The following is an 18,186-nucleotide window of genomic DNA, read 5'->3' on the forward strand; positions in this document are numbered from 1 at the left end:
CAGCAGACGCCCAAGGGAAATGAGGACGCACAGGCAGAGACCTGGATGCCAGCGTTCGTAGCAGCCGATAGCCAGAATCCGCAAACGTCTCCAATTTCCACCCCCTGACACGGGGATGGAGAAAAGGCCGCCTTCCGTGCAAGGGCATGCTGTGCAGCCGTGGGAGGGAGTGAGGCGCTGACCCCTGCCTCACCTGGGGCGGACCTGGAAAACATCACGTTTTCCTGGCGCAGGAAAGAAGCCGGACACAAAATGCAACATTGTATAGCTTATTGTGTGGGCGATGCCTGAGACTGGTGAAGCTGCTGAGACAGAGTAGATGCGGGGCTGCAGTGGCCCCAGAGGGTCAGGAAGACACAGGGCACGAGCCTGTGGTTTCTTGTGGGTTGGCGGCGCGTGCCAACATTGATGATGCTGGTGGGTGCACATGCCGGTGACTGTAGTGCGTACTGATACGGTTGAATGGCGTGGTGTTTGAATTAGATCCCGATAAAGCTGGGACACATCCTATCAGCAGGCACGGGATGCAAGCATGAGACCTCATTAGTGAGTACCACCGGTGACCCGCCATTATTGTTTGGGTGAGGGAGAGTCACAAAATGCACCCGAGTGTGTGGGTCCACTGTGCTCGGTTGTGTGTCCTGGCGGAGGCAGACCCGTGTGGGAGCCTCCAGGGCCAGGGGGACCCTTCCCCTCCTCGGAACTGCAGGCCGCTCCGGGGCCAGTGGGTGGGTGGCGTGCTGTACTCCTGGCCGAGCCGTTGGCCCCGGCTGTGCTGCCACTTTCGGGGGCCTCACTGGACACGCTTGTTCGTTGCAGATTGAGGAGGGAAGCAAAGCCGCCGCGGTGGACAAGTTACTGGCCGGAGACGAGATCGTGGGCATCAACGACATCGGACTCTCAGGGTTTCGGCAGGAAGCCATTTGCCTGGTGAAGGGGTCCCATAAGACCCTGAAGCTGGTGGTGAAAAGGTAAGGCCCCGTCCTCCTGGCGCGGTTACCAGCACACACTGCATGGAGGAGAGCGGCAGTCCGGATGTGGTCTTAAGTGGTGGTGGGGGGGGGTGGGCGTGCATTTAGCTATGTTCCTGCATTCACGCATGCACGCAAATGAGAGTTACCTCTTCGCCAAGGACGAATTAAGCATGAAACATTTAAAAAGACTCCTTTTATGACCACCGATTGTTTATTTTTGATTTGTTACGTGAATCTGCATAGTTGTATCTTTCTTTGGCAATGTGTGGATTATTTTCTTGGCAGAAAAAAAACTGGGCTTTTTTTTGTTCCACATGAAGTGAAGTGTGGTTGCCTGTTGCTTCCACAAGGGGGCAGTGTACTGGGATGTGGGGTTTTTTGGTGAGAATCTTGTTAAGACAGAAAGGTAGCTTCCAGGTGTTCCCAGAGTTGCGCCCAGGTCTGAAGGTAGCCAGTGGCTGGTTCCTAGAAATTAAACTGTTGGTAGCAATTTGGATGATGTGAAGAGGTAAGACAGTGAAATGAAGGACTTGATGGTTTTATGCACAGGAACTACGGCAGTGTCCCTGAATTCCACACAGGTATTTGTGACTTGTTTTCACATGGAAATAATTCCCCACCTTGCGTTTTCTAGTTGTCTAATCCCAAAGGAAGCATGCCTTTTTTTTAATAGCAGGATCAGTGCAGTCTTTCCAAAGGTGACTGTAAATTTTAAAAAATAAATGGACTCAAGCATTTCTTACCATTTTTTTTTTATACAGACTTCAAGACAAATTCCCAAAGGACTTTCCTTCTATAAAATTTTTGGGAATGAAACCAGCATCTAAGGAGGTGGTTTATAAACGAAGAATGAGAAGCTTTCATTCTTTGCCAAATTACTTCAGCCACCTTATTTCTAAGGGGCCTAGGCGATCTTCCTTGTGAATCAGGAAAATGAAATCTCAGAATGGCCGTTTCAGAGCCCTTTGGGGGGAGGATGGGGCATGAGAGGTGCGGCCATATCATATAATTATTCCTTTGTGGCCGGCTCACGGAGCGCCCTCACGCGGGCCATGTGTCCCAACACGGGTAGGCGTGGCTCCGTGGTGGTGGTGATGATGCTGATGGAGGGCGGCCTCAGAGGTCAGGCGGCAGTTAGCAGCACCTCTGGGCTGATCGCGAGCCCCTCTTCTGTCTCCCCTGTTGTCTCCGTCATAGAGCTGCCAGGCCCCCCAAACTCCCAGCGTGTGGGGACAGAGTTGTCTCTTCTGCAGGGGGTGGTGCTAGTGTAGTGGTTGCCGTGGGCAACGTGGGGGCTGCCTGCCACAGTGTGTGGTGCACAGCAGGTGAAGGAAGGACTGGGGTTGGTTGAACCGGATTGAGCTGGGCGGCACCTGGACGCGCATCACTGAGCCTCTACCTGATGGTGGGGATGCCGAGACCCAGGTGTTTGTGCAGTAACACCTGTCAGTGGGGCCCCGCCCTGCCCTGGGAGGCAGCAGCACATAGCGCGGGCAGAGCCGTTGACAGTGGGGGACAGAATGGGGACACAAGGCTGTCCTCACCACCGCGTCTAAGGAGGTAGAACAGAATGTTGGTGGGGCCTTATTCTACCGTCCAAAAAGCAGGTATCTAATAACAAAGCTGGCGTATAGTCATAGAGAAGAAGAATGGGATTGGTTGGCCCCCCAGGAGAAACTTGGATGAAAGACACAAGGTGGCAGTTCCTAAAACGAGAGGTGTAAATAGGAGACAAGTTTGAGTAACGATTAGGAATCGACGTTGATTTAAAAAGGAGACGCTGGGTTTTGAGTGGCAAGTTGTGTCATGGAGCAGCAGCGCCCTCTGCTGGTGAGAGAGCGGGAAGACAAGGACTTAGTTGACGGGATGCCGATTAGGTTGCAAATTAGACAGTTTCCCTGGCGGGCAGTTTGGCAATGCCGTTCCGAAGGGTGCACGATGATGTTCCTGGGACCGTAGACATTCAGCAGAGGGCGCTTACCGAGCTGACTTAGGGACACCCACAACTTGGCAATGCTGAAAGCTGCTTGTTAAGCCCAGTTGGATGGAACACATACATGCATTTATTGCTATGTCTCGTTTTGAAAAAAAAGTTTTTAATTTTTAATGGTGGTAAAATACACATAGCAAATATACTGTCTTAACCATTGGTAAAGTTTACTGCACGGATGTCGTGCACTCTTTGAAAAGGTGGCAGCCCTGGCTGGCGTAGCTCAGTGGATTGAGCCCGGGCTGCGAACCAAAGCGTTGAAGGTTCGATTCCCAGTCAGGGCACATGCCTGGGTTGCAGGCCACGACCCCCAGCAACCGCACATTGATGTTTTTCTCTCTCTGTCTTCCTCCCTTCCCTCTCTAAAAAATAAATAAGTAAATAAGATCTTTTAAAAAAAAAGGAAAAAGAAAGGGTGGCAACTTTATAAAAAGGCACCATATGAGTAGTTCATCATCCACCGAGCCACAAACACAGAAATATCATCTAGTCCCTTACCCAACAGTGTGTCCAAAGAGTAAATTAGTTTTGTTGAATCTCATTCAACCGCCTGCCTGCCTGAGGCGCCCTAAGGAAGAGTGGCCTTCTGATAACACACAGCAGTTAGGGTTCTGAGCGGTGTTGGGGGGCGCGGGGGCGGGCCAGGTGTAGCTGTTCAGGAGAAAGAGGTGTGTGCGCCTGAGTATAAAACACGCCCACGGTTCTGGACACTGAATGGGCACCGTGGTCCACGTCCTGGCCTCTCCCACCTGGGGGCAGCAGCGGAGCCTGCTGTCCCGCAAGCAGGCTGGTTTGGTCTGGTTTCCATGTGTGTGTGTGGCGAACAGGGCCCCCCCCCAAAGGCGCAGGTGGGGCAGGATTGCGGGCAGTGGGTCGGCGGTTTCACGGAGCCCCAGCGTCTGGTGTCAGGAGGCCTGGGCGGCGCGTATCTTGTCATCGTGCGGCTGCCGGGCTGGGGGAGCCAGGGGAGCCGTGCGCGACGAGACACAGGATCGCTCTGTCTCCCCCAGCGAAGTTTCTCTCGCAGACAAAGGGGCGAGCACCGCCTTTCCCCGCCGTGCTGCCCGCTGCAAACAAAGAGCTGCAGCCGGAATATGCTCTCCTTCGGGGTGCCTAGGCCGTGCCCCAGGCCAGCGAGGCGTCGAGGGGCGGGGGGCTTCCCCCCAGGTGCTGGGACAACGGTCAGACTGGCAGGAGAGGCTGAGCAGGAGGGTTTTTTCGCCTTGTCCTTTTTCCGTGGCGCTCTGCTGGGCCAAGGAGGTGCTGCTGGCAGGGAAGTTCGGGGTGCACGGGGGGTAACCTTTCCTTTGTCTGTCTCTCCGGCTGTCACCTGCATTTTTTCTCCTGGGTGTGCAGGCCGCAGCTCCCTGGAGATCCTGCTGGCCAGCTCTGCAGTGGATGGGGTTGTGCCAGTAGGGTCCCAGACGGCCCTGGACCACTTGCCGGTGGGAGTACTGCTGCTTTAAGCCAGCGTGCTTGGGAAAGGTTAAGACCAGAAACCAGGTCATCCGGGGTGTTTAATGCTGATTAGCGTGGCCTGGGGTGTTTAACCCCGTGCGGGGGTGGGGGTTGGGGGATGGGCAGGAGTCCAGCAGCCCGCCGGCCCCTGTGGCTGGGGCTGTGCCTGTGGCACACACTCCCCCATTTTTGTGACTTTAGAGGCAGTTGACCGCAGATTCAGCTCTTCTAGAAGAGGATGGTCAGTGTCCAACGCCTTGAGGAAGGTTTCTGTGAAGTACCAGGTCACAACCTGTTCTGTACAGCTTGTTGTGAGAATTTACATCTTACGAATTTGTACGGCGACTTTTAGTTGTGTGTGCAACAATGATGCCTCACCAGGATTCTTAGGCCCTCTCTCTCTCTCTCTCCCTCTCTCTCTCTCTCTCTCTCTCTCATTTTACTTCTGAACCAGCGGCACGGCAGGCAGTTTGGCCAGGGCCACGTTACCGACAGGGTCGATTCGGGTCATTGCCCACGTCTTTGCTGCCCGCCCGCCTTAAATAAAGCCCTTTTGTGACGGAGTACGTCCACTCAGTTTGCGTTCAGGAGCCGACGGACACGCCCCAGGAGGAGGTTCCTGGCAGGAGCTGTGGGATCCGTCGCACGGAGTGGCCGGTGGTGCATTGGAAGGAGGGAGGGAGAGGCCAGAGCTGGTGGCAGCACCTGCACCTGCCCCTTAGGAGCATGTGCCTTACAGCCCGCCCAGGTTCCTGGTGTCACTTGCTTGCAGTGAATTCTGCACCCGGCCGGTGCTGTGTCCCCCTGCACCTGGCTCCGTAGTGCTGTCCTGAGCAGGTAGCTGTGCGTGGGGCCCCAGCTCTGACGTTTCGGAAGCAGCTCACTGTTAGGGTTAGGGTTAGGGTTGGGGACGTCTTGGAAGCAGCTCAGTGTGGCGGTGCGGCCGGAGGACAGGGCTGGCTGGGCCGGGGGCAGGTGGTGTCTTCCTTTCCCTCACCCCCCGCCCCGTCGGTGGGCTCTTCCTGGGGGCAGAAGCAGTGTGTGTTCTGAAGGAGGAAGGTTCGAGTCTTCGTGGGGGTGCTGGCGGGAGCTGGCAGACATGGGTACTTGGGGGCGGTGGGGGAGGGGTCTGAGATCATTTGTTCGAGTTTCAGGGGACGGTTTGCATTTTGAGAATTTTGGAAATTATTGTCCGTGGCTCTTGTGGTACCTGTTTTCCTGATAAACCAGAGTAAAGCTGGAGGTTTGCGCTGGATAGACATCCTGACTTGTTTGGGCTGTTTTCCATGATTGTTTTTTCTTTTCTTTTTTTTTTTTTAAGGTTTATTTATTTTTAGAGAGGGAAGGGAGGGAGACAGAGAGCGAGAGAGAGAGAAACATCAATGTGTGGTTGCTGGGGGCCGTGGCCTGCAACCCAGGCATGTGCCCTGGCTGGGAATCGAACCTGCGATGTTTTGGTTCGCAGCCCACGCTCAATGCACTGAGCTATGCCAGCCAGGGCTATTATTGTTTTTTCTTAATTGAGATATAATTTATGTATGTTAGTTTCAGGGGTACGATGTAACAAGTCGATATGTGTCCATATTGCAAAATGATCACAGTGAGTCTCGTTAACAGCCGTCACCCCACACAGTTGTAAATATTTTTCTTGGAGTGAGAAGAACAGCATAGCTTTTATTAAAGTCAGGACGGGGAAGAAAACCACATAGATCAGAATTGTTTTATTTTGGGGAAAGTTGCTTGTGCTGAGGTTTAGAGTTCGTATACAGCCTAAGCACTTAATCAGATGAATCTCTAACTACGTGAGATGTTTCATATTCTAAGTCAAGTCGAGACAGGTAAAAAGATGTTGTTCCCAGCAAGGCAGGGAAGCAATGTTTGTAACATTTCCTTTGAAAACATTGCTGGTTGGCAGTCTATGAAGACGTGGAGAAAATGTTTCACTTTCTTTTGTTCCTTTGTTGTTACAAATAGATAAGACTCCCAGCCCTGCCGCTAATCCTTACGGCTACTTAAAATTAGTTACATGAGGAACTAATGTAACTAATGTTACCATCTTCCCGATGGGAAGGTGATAACTGCTGCTGGCCCTGGCGGCTGTTTAAAATGCAACGTTGATGCTTTGTGTCCTGCTCCAGCCACAGTGGTCACTTGGGAATTTGTGTCTTTCTGTAATTCCCCTCACGTGGAGAGGCAGGAGCTGCCCGACCCTCGTCCCGTAGGTTGTAGGTTTTGTCCAGCGTGACCACACCATGCACAGCATTGCCCTGTCTGAGCACTGACTGGGGAAGAACTCTCGGCCTGAGAGGGTTCCCCAAAAGGCCGCCAGGGGCTGGGAATTTTCCTTTCTTTTAAGATGTATTTATTTATTTTTAGGGAGGGGAGGGAGGGAGAGAGAGAGAGAGAGAGAGAGAAACATCCATGTGCGGTTGCTGGAGGGCGTGGCCCGCAACCCAGGTATGTGGCCTGACTGGGAATTGAACCAGCGACCCTTTGGTTCACAGGCCGGTGCTCAGTCCAGTGAGCCACAGCAGCCAGGGGAAAACTATTTTTAAAATTCGAAATAAATTCAGATTAGGTTTGGTGGGCAGTTTGTGGGGAAAGGTTTCTCGGGGAGCCCTCATTAGCATGGATGATTTTATCGGGAACCCTGGAAAACCTAAGGTGAACTGACATTAAATACCAGGGCTTTTTGGTGCTTGGGGGAGAGGACCCTTAGTGCTGGTGTCAGGTTCTGTTTTGCAAGAGCGGCCGTGGCATGGAGGGCACTCACAGGGCACTCGGGCCGCAGGACGCGAGGGACCCCCGCCTGTGCGGGACGAACTCATGAACCCATCTGTGTGAAAACACCCGGAGGGAAACACGGGCAGAGGCGTGTCCTGGGTTGTTATCCTCATGTCATGTGGGGTTCCCTTTCATCTTCTCATGGGCCTCCTAATTTTTTTTTTCATTACACATTTATTTGTTGTTGATTTGAGACACACAGAGACTGAGAAGCATCGGTATGTTGTTCCGCTTATTTGGGCATTTAATTTTTGACGCGTGTGAGTGCCCTGACTGGGGATCGAACCCGCAACCTTGGTATATGGGGAGAACGCTCCAACCCACCGGACTAGGCAGGCAGCGCAAGGCTCTTCACGCTTTGGTGTTCCACGTTTTGTACCATAAGATGCGCAGACACCAGCAGCCCTTTGGCTGGAGAAGAATCTCTAACCCAGACACTGGGATGACCTGGGGGCCTCGCCAGAGTGTCCAGGGGGCCTGACCTGGCTTTTCCCGCTGCCGTGGGGAGGTCCGTGCAGGGGGGAGGGGTCAGCCCTTTCCCTCGCTGGCTTGCTCCCTCTAGGGCTGGAGAGATCAATCCGCAGCTCTCCCAGCCTTTCCAGCCTGCCTCTGGGGTGTCTCTTCCATTCATTCATTCATTCATTCATTCACCCATTCATTCATTCATTGCTATTGAGGACTTCCATGGGGGTGTGCTCCTGACCCACCGGACACCTGGCTCAGGTGTGGTTTTCGGCATCAGCCAGCCGCGTTTTTCCACTTGTGATGCGCCCTGTCAGGAGGCAGGGCAGGGTTCCCCCCAACACCCCCTCCCCCTCCACGTTCTCCCAGACCCTCCCCGCAGGGCGTTTTGGTCCCCTGTCTCGTGGCCCGTCCGTGTGCTCCTCCCACATCTGCAGGGACTGGCGGTTTCAAGCCACCTGTGTGTCGCGTGGGGGAAGCAAAGCAACACCCGAGCGTTGGGGACAGAAAGGCGCTCAGCGTGCCCTTGTTATTTCTGCCGCATCAGCAGCGGCCAATGAAGCCGACGGAAGGCGCAATGAGTGTGTGAGGACGCTAGGTGGCGCCAGACCCCTCTGTCCCCAGAGCGCATCACAGGGTGCTGACAGTAGTGAGCGGCGCGCTGGTGCTGGGTGGCCTTCTGCCTGTTCCCACGGTCAGTCCAGCCCTTCCAGGCCTCAGGGTGCGGGCCCACACACCGGCGGGACCCTCCTGCAACCCCCGAAGTGTTCACAGCACTTGACAAAAGGACAGACAGTTTAGGCACATTCCACGCCCCTGACTGCCTGTGACACCCTCGGTCATACCTTGTTAGGCGTGAGCCTTTCCACTGGATTTTCTTTTATTTATTCTTAAAAAAAAAAACATAGCCCTGATTAGTACTGGAACTGTTCACTGTGCCTTCTTCAATTTTTTTTTAAATTTAATTTTTACAAAATCCTTAGCTGAGGATATGTTGATTGAATTGAGAGACAGGAAGGGGGCGAGAGAGAAACACTGATCCGTTGCCTCCTGTATGTGCCCCGAGCAGGGATCGAACCTGCCACTTTCTGGTGCACGGGAGGATGCTCCAGCCGGCTGAGCCGCCTGGCCAGGGCGACCGCGTCTTCTTGAGACAGACACGTGGGCCTGCGTGTTAGCTTTCTAGAAGGAAGAGAACAGCCACGCGCCCTTGCAGCGGTGCTCCGGGAACCCCTGCCCTAGCCACGTGGGAGGCATTTTTCTTCCCAAGCCTGCCTTTTCTCTTCGCCGCCCGTTCCAGCCAGCCAGGCCGATGCCCTTCATTAACTAGCCCTCGAGGACGATGAAGGATGTGGTAGCGCCCTCCGCGCGGGCCGTGCGGGTGGCCAGGACCTTCCTGATGAGGATCCTGAGGCGCGCCATGAGGTACAGTGTCGGTTCTGCGGCCGCTGTGCTTGGCGCGGTGTGCTGCGGCCCTCCGCTCTGTGCTTCGGCTCGCGGGAAACTCATAATAAAGTCGCTATGTTCGGTGTCCTGTTGGCCAGGTGTCCGTCCTCGTGAACGACCAGAGTTGTCAGGTGGTTTATGTTTTGTCCCTTGAAGAGTCTTTACGCTTGGCTGCGTTTGCCTGCTTGGGAGAAGGCTGGGCCTTCGACAGGGACCCGAAGAGGCTGCATTGTCGGGCCGTGTGCCAGCCACTGCAAGGCTCGTACTGCCCTAAACCGAGGGCCTGCCAGTGCCAGAGGTGCCTGGAGGCCCTGTTATGCTTCCACTGCAGCTGCAGGGACTTCCACCTGGGCGTACCTGCCACACCTGGACAGGTGTGGCCAGAAAACGAACAGACCACCCACGGGGATGGTAGAGACTGGGGAGTGACGGGAGGGGAAGGTTCATACCAGGTTCAGAAGTGCCGCACTGCCCCCGTTGAATGAGGGCATCATGAGCCCCACGGCAGGGACCTGTGGTTCACATCCCAGACACCCCAAGAGGTTCAGAGGTGCCTATGTCTGCTCATCTGAGGCAACGACAACATGGCCACATTTACTCGAGTGAGGAAATAAGCAGAAGCGATCTAAAAGGAGACCCAGAGGAGCTGGGGACTCCTTGCGCTTTTCTCCGCCCCTGGTGCTTTGTTCCCAAGGAGGGTGAAGGCCCGCGCAACGGTGCGCCCAAAGCCCAGCTGCCCGCGCAACGCTGCGCCGGGGGCAAAGCTGCGCGCAAAGCTCAGGGCCTGCGGAAAGTTCTGCTCAAAGCTGCGCCCAAATCTGCACGCAAAGCTCCGCTCAAAGCTGCGCCCAAAGCCGAGCGATCGCGCAAAGCGGAGGGCCTGCTCAAAGCTCCGCTCAAAGCTGCGCGCAAAGCGGAGGGTCGGTGCAAAACTGCGCGCAAAGCTGCAGCCAAAGCCGAGGTCCGTCGCAAAGCTGTGCGGAAACCGGAAGGCTGGGAGGTTCTGTCTTCCATCTTCGTGTGGGAGCGAAGGGCAAGGTTTTTTTACTTAGCTAGAATACATTGGAGGAATAAGGGCCGGCTCCCCTTTTGGAGCCTGTGATCTGCACTCCGTGCTGGGGTTAGAGGTTAAACACAGCGCCCCTGCCCTGGGACGAGCAGAAGCGCCTGGAATCGATGCTGTCCCCCCAGGTGGAAGGAGCTGGGGCTTCTCTCCACACTTGGCGCGGAGCTGTTCTGGGCGGGGGTGGCGTCCCTGAGTCGTGTGCCTTCTCTTTCAGGAGGAATGAGCTGAGCTGGCGGCCTCACTCCTGGCACGCCACCAAGTTCTCCGACAGCCACGCCGAGACGTCTGCCTGTCAGCTTCCCTCTGCCGGCGCCTGCCCTTCCTGGCACGGCCGACACCACGCCAGGTAGGCCCGCACTTCTGGCAGTTGGATGCTGGGGCACAGCCTCACCTCTGTCGTGAGGGCGTCTGCCTTGCCTTCAGTGATGGCTACTGGAAGCTGGGCCAGTGTCCTCACTAGTGTCCTGCCAGAAGGATGACAGTAAACGCAATAGTGTGGCTGTTATTTGTGGGCACGGGCACTCATGTGACTGCAGTAGATTGTGTGGCTCTACATGTGCATTTATGTGCACATACATGTGCACACATGTGTGCACGACAGTACGCACGAGCACACTGATTTTGTTTACACGTGTGTGCATGCTCATGTGCAAGCTCGTGCATGTGTGTGCACCTGTGTAACCACGCGTGTGCACACCTATGTGCACATAGGTGTGCATTTGCTTACTCCCGTGTTGCACGCACGTGATTGTGCATGCATACCGACACGCGTGCACCTGCATGTCCGTGTGTGAGCGTGTGTATCTATGTAAGTGTGCTTGTGCCTGTCTGTCTGTGTGTGGACGGGGGCTCCCATAAGCAGGTCAGACCAGGCTTTGGTGGACAGCGCTGGTCTGCTGCAGCACGGTGACGTGCTCGTGGGAAGTGACGGCCGTCCCCCCCAAGCACGGCACCAGCTCTTTCTCCAAGCGGTGAAGCCTCAGTGAAAAGCACGCCTTTTCACCCGTGATCGAGCCCACTCCTTAGTCTAGGAACTCCGTGAAGCCCGCACTGGGTGGTTTCTCAATGGAGCACCCAGGTGTGCGGCTGCACCTGTGTGCAGACGGCACTCCGACGTTGTTGCTCTGCCCTTGGCCGCAGGACGCCGTGGGAGAGTCAGCTCAGGGCTGTGGGTGGGAGGGTGGAGAGCACAGGCTCCGTTTCTGCAAGGGGTCGTCCGGGGTCTGTCCGCACAGCAGGGGGCGGGGAACGCCAGGCTCCCTCCCTTGGGTGACTTGGCCAGCGCACCCCCCTGAGTTCTTCCTGCCCACACGGTTTCCTTGCTCATCACGGTGCTCCGTAACCTAACGTAGCCATGGGGTCTTTCTGTTTATTTGTTTTTAAGATTTTCTTCTTTTACAGATCTTATTTAGAGATCGCTCTCTTTTTTTAGGAATCTTATTCAGAAATAAGATTATTTTTTTTTAGAGAAAGGACAAGGGAAGGAGAAAGAGAGGGTGAGAAACATCAGTGTGTGGTTGTCTCTTCTGAGCCCCCTACTGGGGGCCTGGCCCACAACCCAGGCATGTGCCCTGACTGGGACTGGAACCTGTGACCCTTTGCTTTGTAGGCTGGTGCTCAATCCACTGAGCTATACCAGCCATACCAGCCATGTTCTCCTCCCTCCCTCCCTCCCTTTAATTTTTTTTTTAATATTTATTTGTAGAGAGAAGGGAAGGGAGGGAGAAAGGGGAGAAGAAAAGGGAGGGAAACATCCATGTGTGGTTTCTTCTCACATGGCCCCCACTAGGGACCTGGCCTGCAGCCCAGGCATGAGCCCTGCCTGAGAATCGAACCTGTGACCCTTTGGTTCGCAGCCTGCGCTGGGTGTCCTTTATTTTAACCTTTAAGCACGAATGTCCTAGCTCTGCTGGGCGTGACTGAAAGAAACACCCTCCGCCCCTCCAGCGGCCTGGATACTGTGGGGCCCCTGAAACCCTGTGGCTCTTCTTGTCCGCAGCTCCTCCTCCCAGGACCTGTCGGGCGCGTGGGAGCCCACGACCCTGCAGCGCAGCTCGGGACACTTCAGCTCCCTGGGCAGCGTGGACAGCCTGGACCAGCCCTCCTCGCAGCCCTATGCCTCGGGCCGCCTGTCCTCGGCCAAGTCCAACAGCAGCATCGACCGCCTGGGCGGCCCGAGCAAGCGCGACTCGGCCTACGGCTCCTTCTCCACCAGCTGCAGCACGCCCGACCACACCTTGCCCAAGGCCGACGCCGCCTCCACGGAGAACATCCTCTACACCGTGGGGCTGTGGGAGGCCTCCCGGCCGGCGGGTGGCCGACAGGACCCCCCGGGCCCGGAGGAGAGGCTCGGGCCCTTGGCGCCCAGGGCGCCCCGGGAGAGCAGCAGGAGCCCCTGGCCGGAGGACGGGCCGGAGCCCAAGCTGCCCCCGGCAGGGAGGTCCAGCTTCGGGCCGGTCTGGTACGTTCCGGATAAGAAGAAAGCCCCGGCGTCCCCGCCGCCGCCCCCGCCCCCTCTGCGCAGTGATAGCTTCGCGGCCACCAAGAGCCACGAGAAGGCCCAGGGCCCTGCGTTTGCAGAGGCCGCCGCCGCGCAGCAGCACTTGGCGGGCCTGACGCGGGCTCAGCCCCGCGGCGACTGGAGAGCGGAGCCCGCCGAGGCCCAGCGCCGGCCGGCGGCACGCCCCGGAGACGGCAGGAGACCCGGCAGCTCGGGCTGCGCCGCCGACGCGCCGCTGGACTGCGGGTGGCTGTCCACCGGCCACGGGGCCGCCAGCCGGCTGCAGGCCTCTCTGTCCAGCACCGACGTGCGCTTCCCGCCGTCGCCCTACGGGTGCCAGCACCCGCGCCAGTACAGCGACGACAGCCCCTTCTTGCACGAGGGCCCCGGGGCCACCGCGGGGCAGGGAGGGCAGCTGCGCCGGGTCCTCGCTGGGGTTCGGCCGGAGGCTCCCGCCCAGCGCTTCCAGGACGACAACCCGTCTCAGGCCTGGTGGCCGCATGCTGCTGACCGGAAAGGGGACAGCGGTGGGCAGAGCCATCCCCGCTCCGGGGCTACAAGGCAGGGTCTCCTCGGGGGTCCTCAGCTATCGCAGCTCCGGGACGGCTACTGGCGCTGCGGCTCTCCTCTGGGCGCCCCCGACGGTCCCGCCCCACACCTGGCGGGCCAGAAGCCCCGCGGTCCCTTCCCGCAGCCGGAGGATGCTCAGGGGAGGGAGAGGGCTGACCCAGGGGCCAGAGGGGTGGGGAGCTGCCCCTCGGGAACGGAGGAGCCCCCGGGGGCCGGCCACGGCCACGGCGCCACCGTGAAGCAAGCGGCGGACGCCTTCAAGTGGGCGGACGGCGACAGCGGCAAGATCTCGGCTCACAAGACGCCGCTGCTGCACTCGCTGGCCCAGGAGGGCAGCCGGCGGCCCGCGGAGGGCCAGGAGGGGGGCGCGGACAGGCTGCCGCCGTTCGACGCCCAGGTGGGCAAGCCCGCGCGGAGGAGCGACCGGTTCGCCACCACGCTGCGGAACGAGATCCAGCAGCGGCGAGCCAGGCTGCAGAAGAGCAAGAGCACCGTGGCGCTGGCCGGGCCCGACCAGGCCGAGGCCGAGGCCGAGGGAGAGGCCAGCGGCGGCTGGCGCGGGGCCGCCGTGCCGGGGCCGTCTTTCCCGGGCACCTACAAGGACCACCTGAAGGAGGCGCAAGCGCGCGTCCTCAGGGCCACGTCGTTCAAGCGCCGCGACTTGGACCCCAGCCCCGCGGAGCGTTATGCGGGGTCCCCAGAACCCAGGGCCGCGAGCCACCGCCCGGAGCCCGCCCCCGTGCCCCACGCGTGGGAGGCGGGCCCCGCCCGGCCGCCCTCCTGCGCGGGCGGCGCGCCCCAGGTGGCCCGCATCGGGGGCCGCAGGCGGTTCACGGCGGAGCAGAAACTGAAGTCCTACTCGGAGCCGGAGAAGATGAACGAGGTGGGGCTCTCCGGGGGTGGCCGCGCCCGCCCGCACCCGCACCCCGAGGACGCTGTGGGCACCTTCGCTGACAGGTGGAAGTTTTTTGAGGAAACCAGCAGGCCGGTGGCGCAGAGGGCCGGCCCGCGGCAGGTGCTCCCCGGGGGCCCGAAGGAGAAGCTGGACCGGCCGTGGGGCGCCAGCCACGGGGACCAGGGCCCTGAGCTCCGGCCCCAGGGGAGGGCCCACACCACTTCCTTCGGAGAAACCGCCGCTGGCGGCCCCAGGAGGGTGGGAAAGGCGGGGACGCTGGAGGAAGCACCGCAGAGGCTGGGAACCTTCGCGGAGTACCAGGCCTGCTGGAGGACGCAGCGCAGGGGCCCGGACGCCAGGGCCTCGGGGCGGTACCACTCGGCCGACGACATCCTGGACGCGAGCCTGGGCCCACGCGAGCCGCTGCGGCACGTGCACGAGCGCTCGCGGTCGTCGCCATCCACGGAGCTGTACAAACAGGTGAGCCTCGCGCTTTCTTTATGCTCACCTGAGCACGTATGTGTGTGGATTTTAGAGCGAGGAAAGATACACACACACACACACACACACACACACACACACATTGATAAGTTGCCTCCGGTATGCGCCCCAAGCGGGGAGCAAATTTGCAGCCTTTTTGGTGCACGGGACGATCCTCCAACCCACGGAGCCGCCCGGCCACGGGCGATGACAATCTCAAGGGTCCTCATTTCCCCTTGAGCTCCCAGCCCCCCTGTTGTGACATGCCTTGCTTCCCCTGCCTCCCCCTCCCCCCTACCCATTCGCTGGTCTCTGCCTTCATCCAAAGCCAAGACTTGGGAGGAAACTGGAAGTTGGTGAGTTGTCCTCGGAAATGAGAAGGGGTGTTTTAGGGAAACTACTAAGAGCTGGTTTTTTTTTTTTTTCTTTTTTTCCCATGTGTGTCATATTTTATTTTTATTTTAAAAAAATTTTTAAAGATTTTCTTTATTTATTTTCAGAGAGGGGAGGGAGGGAGAAAGAGAGAGAGAGAGAGAAACATCCATGTGCGGTTGCTGGGGGCCATGGCCTGCAACCCAGGCATGTGCCCTGACTGGGAATTGAACCTGGAACGCTTTGGTCTGCAGCCCGAGCTCAATCCACTGAGCTACGCCAGCCAGGGCTAGAGAGCTGCTTTTCAAACATGGGTGTCACTGACTTTTTAGTATCTGTTCTTTCAGTATTCTTTTTTTTTTTTTTTTTGGAAGTATTTTTCACGACTGGCCTGGGACCAATGTCGTGAGAAAGCCGTGCACGACGCTGTACAGCACTGTGCTGTTTTTACAGCCAGCGTGGGGATGGTCAGACTTGACGGGAGGCTTTCCGGGGAGTTCCATCTCTCTGCCCGCGCTTCCTCGTCAACAGCTGCTGTCTCCTTCTCTCTCTGTGTGTTTTGGGGCTCCCGATAACCTGCCCATCTGTGTGTCCGAGCAAACGTTTGCTGCGGTCTCCGGAGAAGAACAGGCGGCAGGATCGTGTCAGGGCAGTCAGGGTGCACATGTGAGAGAGAGAGAGAGGCCCAGCCGTGCAGTCCCAGCTCTGGGAGGCCCCTTGCCTCGGCAACTGTTGTGCTGTCCCCTGCGGGTCCCCTGGCCCGTGGCCCGTGCCCCGTGCAGGATGACCACCGAGGAATCCTCGCTGGCTCACTCACTCGGGAGACAGGAATCCCGGACTCAGTGCATCAGAGGCTCCGGGCTCTGCTGCCTCGAGTTGTTAGCAGCTGGGTTGCGTTTCCCTTCCGTTGTGGGGTCGTGTCTTTTTGTTTTTGTTTTTTGTTTTTGTTTTTGTTTTTTGAGCCAATGGTGTCCCACGGCTTTCCAGACCTCACGGAGTGGACGCAGGGTCTGGCTGAGTCATCTCGGGCCAGTGCTTCCTGGAGCTGAGCTCCCAGCCCTGTGGCCAGCAGTCCCTGCTCTCGGGGCGAGCCCACAATGACGGGGTTCATAATAACAGACGTCTCGAAGGGGACGGCCTGGTGACGCGGGTGTCCCTGTGCTGCCCTTGGCAGGAAGCGCCTGTGGAGCCACGGCGACAAGCAGAGGACCCTGGGGAGCACAGAGGACTGGCCTCCGCAGTCCCGGATGAGGAGCGGTGTCCGGCCCCAAGGTAGGCGCCCGACTTTGATTTTGGGGTTATCCAGAGAGCCTCCGGGGGTGGGTGTCTCTCTGGGGGTCGTTGCTTGGTGAACGGGGTTGGGCTTGTGGCTTCAGCAGAACCTGAAGGGGTTGCTGACGGGCATTCCGGTGTCCCTGGGTGCCCCCCACCCACCGCTGGCCTCCACCCCGGGTCTTGGCCGCAGCCACAGCCCCACACGCTGCCTGGGGAGGGGCCCGGAGGGCAGAGAAGCCTTTTAGTGCCACCGCGGCATTTTCCGTCCTGAGAGCGGCTGCTGTGTGTTGTGTGCAGTTAGGTTCCGTGTGTCGGCAGGGGAAACCCAGCGCCGGGCCCTGGAATGGAGTGCTTCCTCCAGGATGCCGCCGGAAGGGTGCTTCCCTGACCTCGCTGGCTGGTGGCTGGGTGGCTGGGGCGCAGGCTGTGAATCCGCGTTGCCCCCCGGAGTGGTCCGTGAGAAAGGGATAGGGCAAGCGTCTCTCAAGGGGGCGTGGTTCAGGAGTCGGTTTTGAGCTTCCTCGTAGAGGCCAAGTCTGCTGGCTCCCCGAGGAAAGCTCAGAGGCCCTGCAAGGTTGTGGATGGCGCAGGTGGGAGCCACAGCGTGCGGCACAGTCGTGAAGAGCTGCAGGTGTCGCTGTTTCATTGTAGCGAGGAGGGAGTTCCCATTGAGTGCCTAGTGTCGCCTTGCCCTTTGTATCAGAGGGAGGCGGAGGAGAAAGCCTAGGTCTCCTGCAGGAGCTGGTGCTGCAGGAGCTGGTGCGCGGCCCTACGTAACAGGCTTGAGGGAGGGGTGGGGATCATCTTTTGCCGTCAGCTTGCTGCGTGCCGAGGTTTCTCACGCCTTGGGGATCTCTGCTGGTGGGGGTGCAAGGGCCCACGTAGACCCATCCCTCCAAGTTCCAAAATGTGTGCTTTTGAGAGCTGCGCGGCATGGGGCTGCATTTCCCTTCGTGTGTGTCTCTGCGGGAAGCGAGGGGCCGAGCACTCTCGCGGCTGCACCCGAGACGCCCCCCGGGTGAGGGAGAGAGGCCGCTGCATATGATACGCCTACAGAGTGCGAGGAGCACAGCGACAGCTTTATTCCCGCGGGCGCCGCACCAGTCAGAGCCCAGCGCCAGCTGGACTTTCTGCAGAGCCCACTCCCAGCCCCTGCCGGGAGGGCGCGCCGTGGGTGCGGCTGCGGCTTCGGGGGCGGCTGCCCAGGGCGCACCCTGCGCCCGAGCCACGTGTGTGTGAGTGGCGCCGCAGAGGGCGTGTGTGCTGCTGGGAGTTGGGGCCCCCTGCTGGGAGCAGAGTCCCAGTGAACAGCCAGGACGGACACACTAAGTGTTCTAAGTGGCTCTATCCACAGTGAAGGGGTCGGCGGGAAGGGGGAGGGGCCGCGCACCCTCTCTCCGTCACGGCCGGGCCTTCCAGCAGACTGCGCAACTGCTCTGCAGAAATCAGTTCCAGAAGCTTGCTGCTTTTGAGCTACCGACCTAGTAATTTTCAGAATTGTGGGTGCCTTGAAAGCGTGGCAAGCCGCAGCGAAATGCTAGGGCAGGAATATGGAGACGTGGTTTCCAGCTTTTTTTTTTTTTTTCAGGAAATTGTTTCTTTTTCTGAAGCGTTGGCAAGACACAGTGCCCTGGAAACACTGAATTTGATAGTGAAAGAAATGAAAATTCAGGCAAGGGACAATCTTTTACTCACCCCTCTCCCCCCAAAAAACTATAAATGCAAAGATTTCAAGATGTGCAAGTATTTCACATAAGTTTAAAGTAATGTAAACATGCCCTGGCTGGTCCCCAGGGGCTCAGTGGACTGAGTGCTAGCCTGAGAACCAAAGGGTCGCCAGTTCAATTCCCAGTCAGGGCACATGCCTGGGTTGCGGGCCAGGTCCCCAGTGGGGGGCGCTCGACAGGCAACCAC

At 58.2% G+C, this 18,186-nt stretch overlaps 1 protein-coding gene across 3 annotated transcripts in view; it reads left to right on the forward strand.

Annotated features, from left to right (window-relative positions):
• The window catches only part of LOC114489882 (protein Shroom2-like), an 89,911-nt gene that overhangs the window by 47,194 nt on the left and 24,531 nt on the right, over positions 1–18,186 (forward strand). For 2 of the 3 annotated variants that reach the window (XM_036017264.1, XM_036017262.1), the window contains exons 2-5: positions 820–971; positions 10,395–10,526; positions 12,180–14,625; positions 16,172–16,269. In XM_036017264.1, the coding sequence (XP_035873157.1) occupies positions 820–971; positions 10,395–10,526; positions 12,180–14,625; positions 16,172–16,269 (2,828 nt within the window). Of the gene's footprint in view, positions 1–819; positions 972–9,021; positions 9,094–10,394; positions 10,527–12,179; positions 14,626–16,171; positions 16,270–18,186 lie in introns of those variants that run through there. The other variant, XM_036017265.1, reaches the window with a different exon arrangement.

The sequence above is a fragment of the Phyllostomus discolor genome, chromosome Y (assembly GCF_004126475.2).
Source record: "Phyllostomus discolor isolate MPI-MPIP mPhyDis1 chromosome Y, mPhyDis1.pri.v3, whole genome shotgun sequence".
Classification (NCBI taxonomy): domain Eukaryota; kingdom Metazoa; phylum Chordata; class Mammalia; order Chiroptera; family Phyllostomidae; genus Phyllostomus; species Phyllostomus discolor.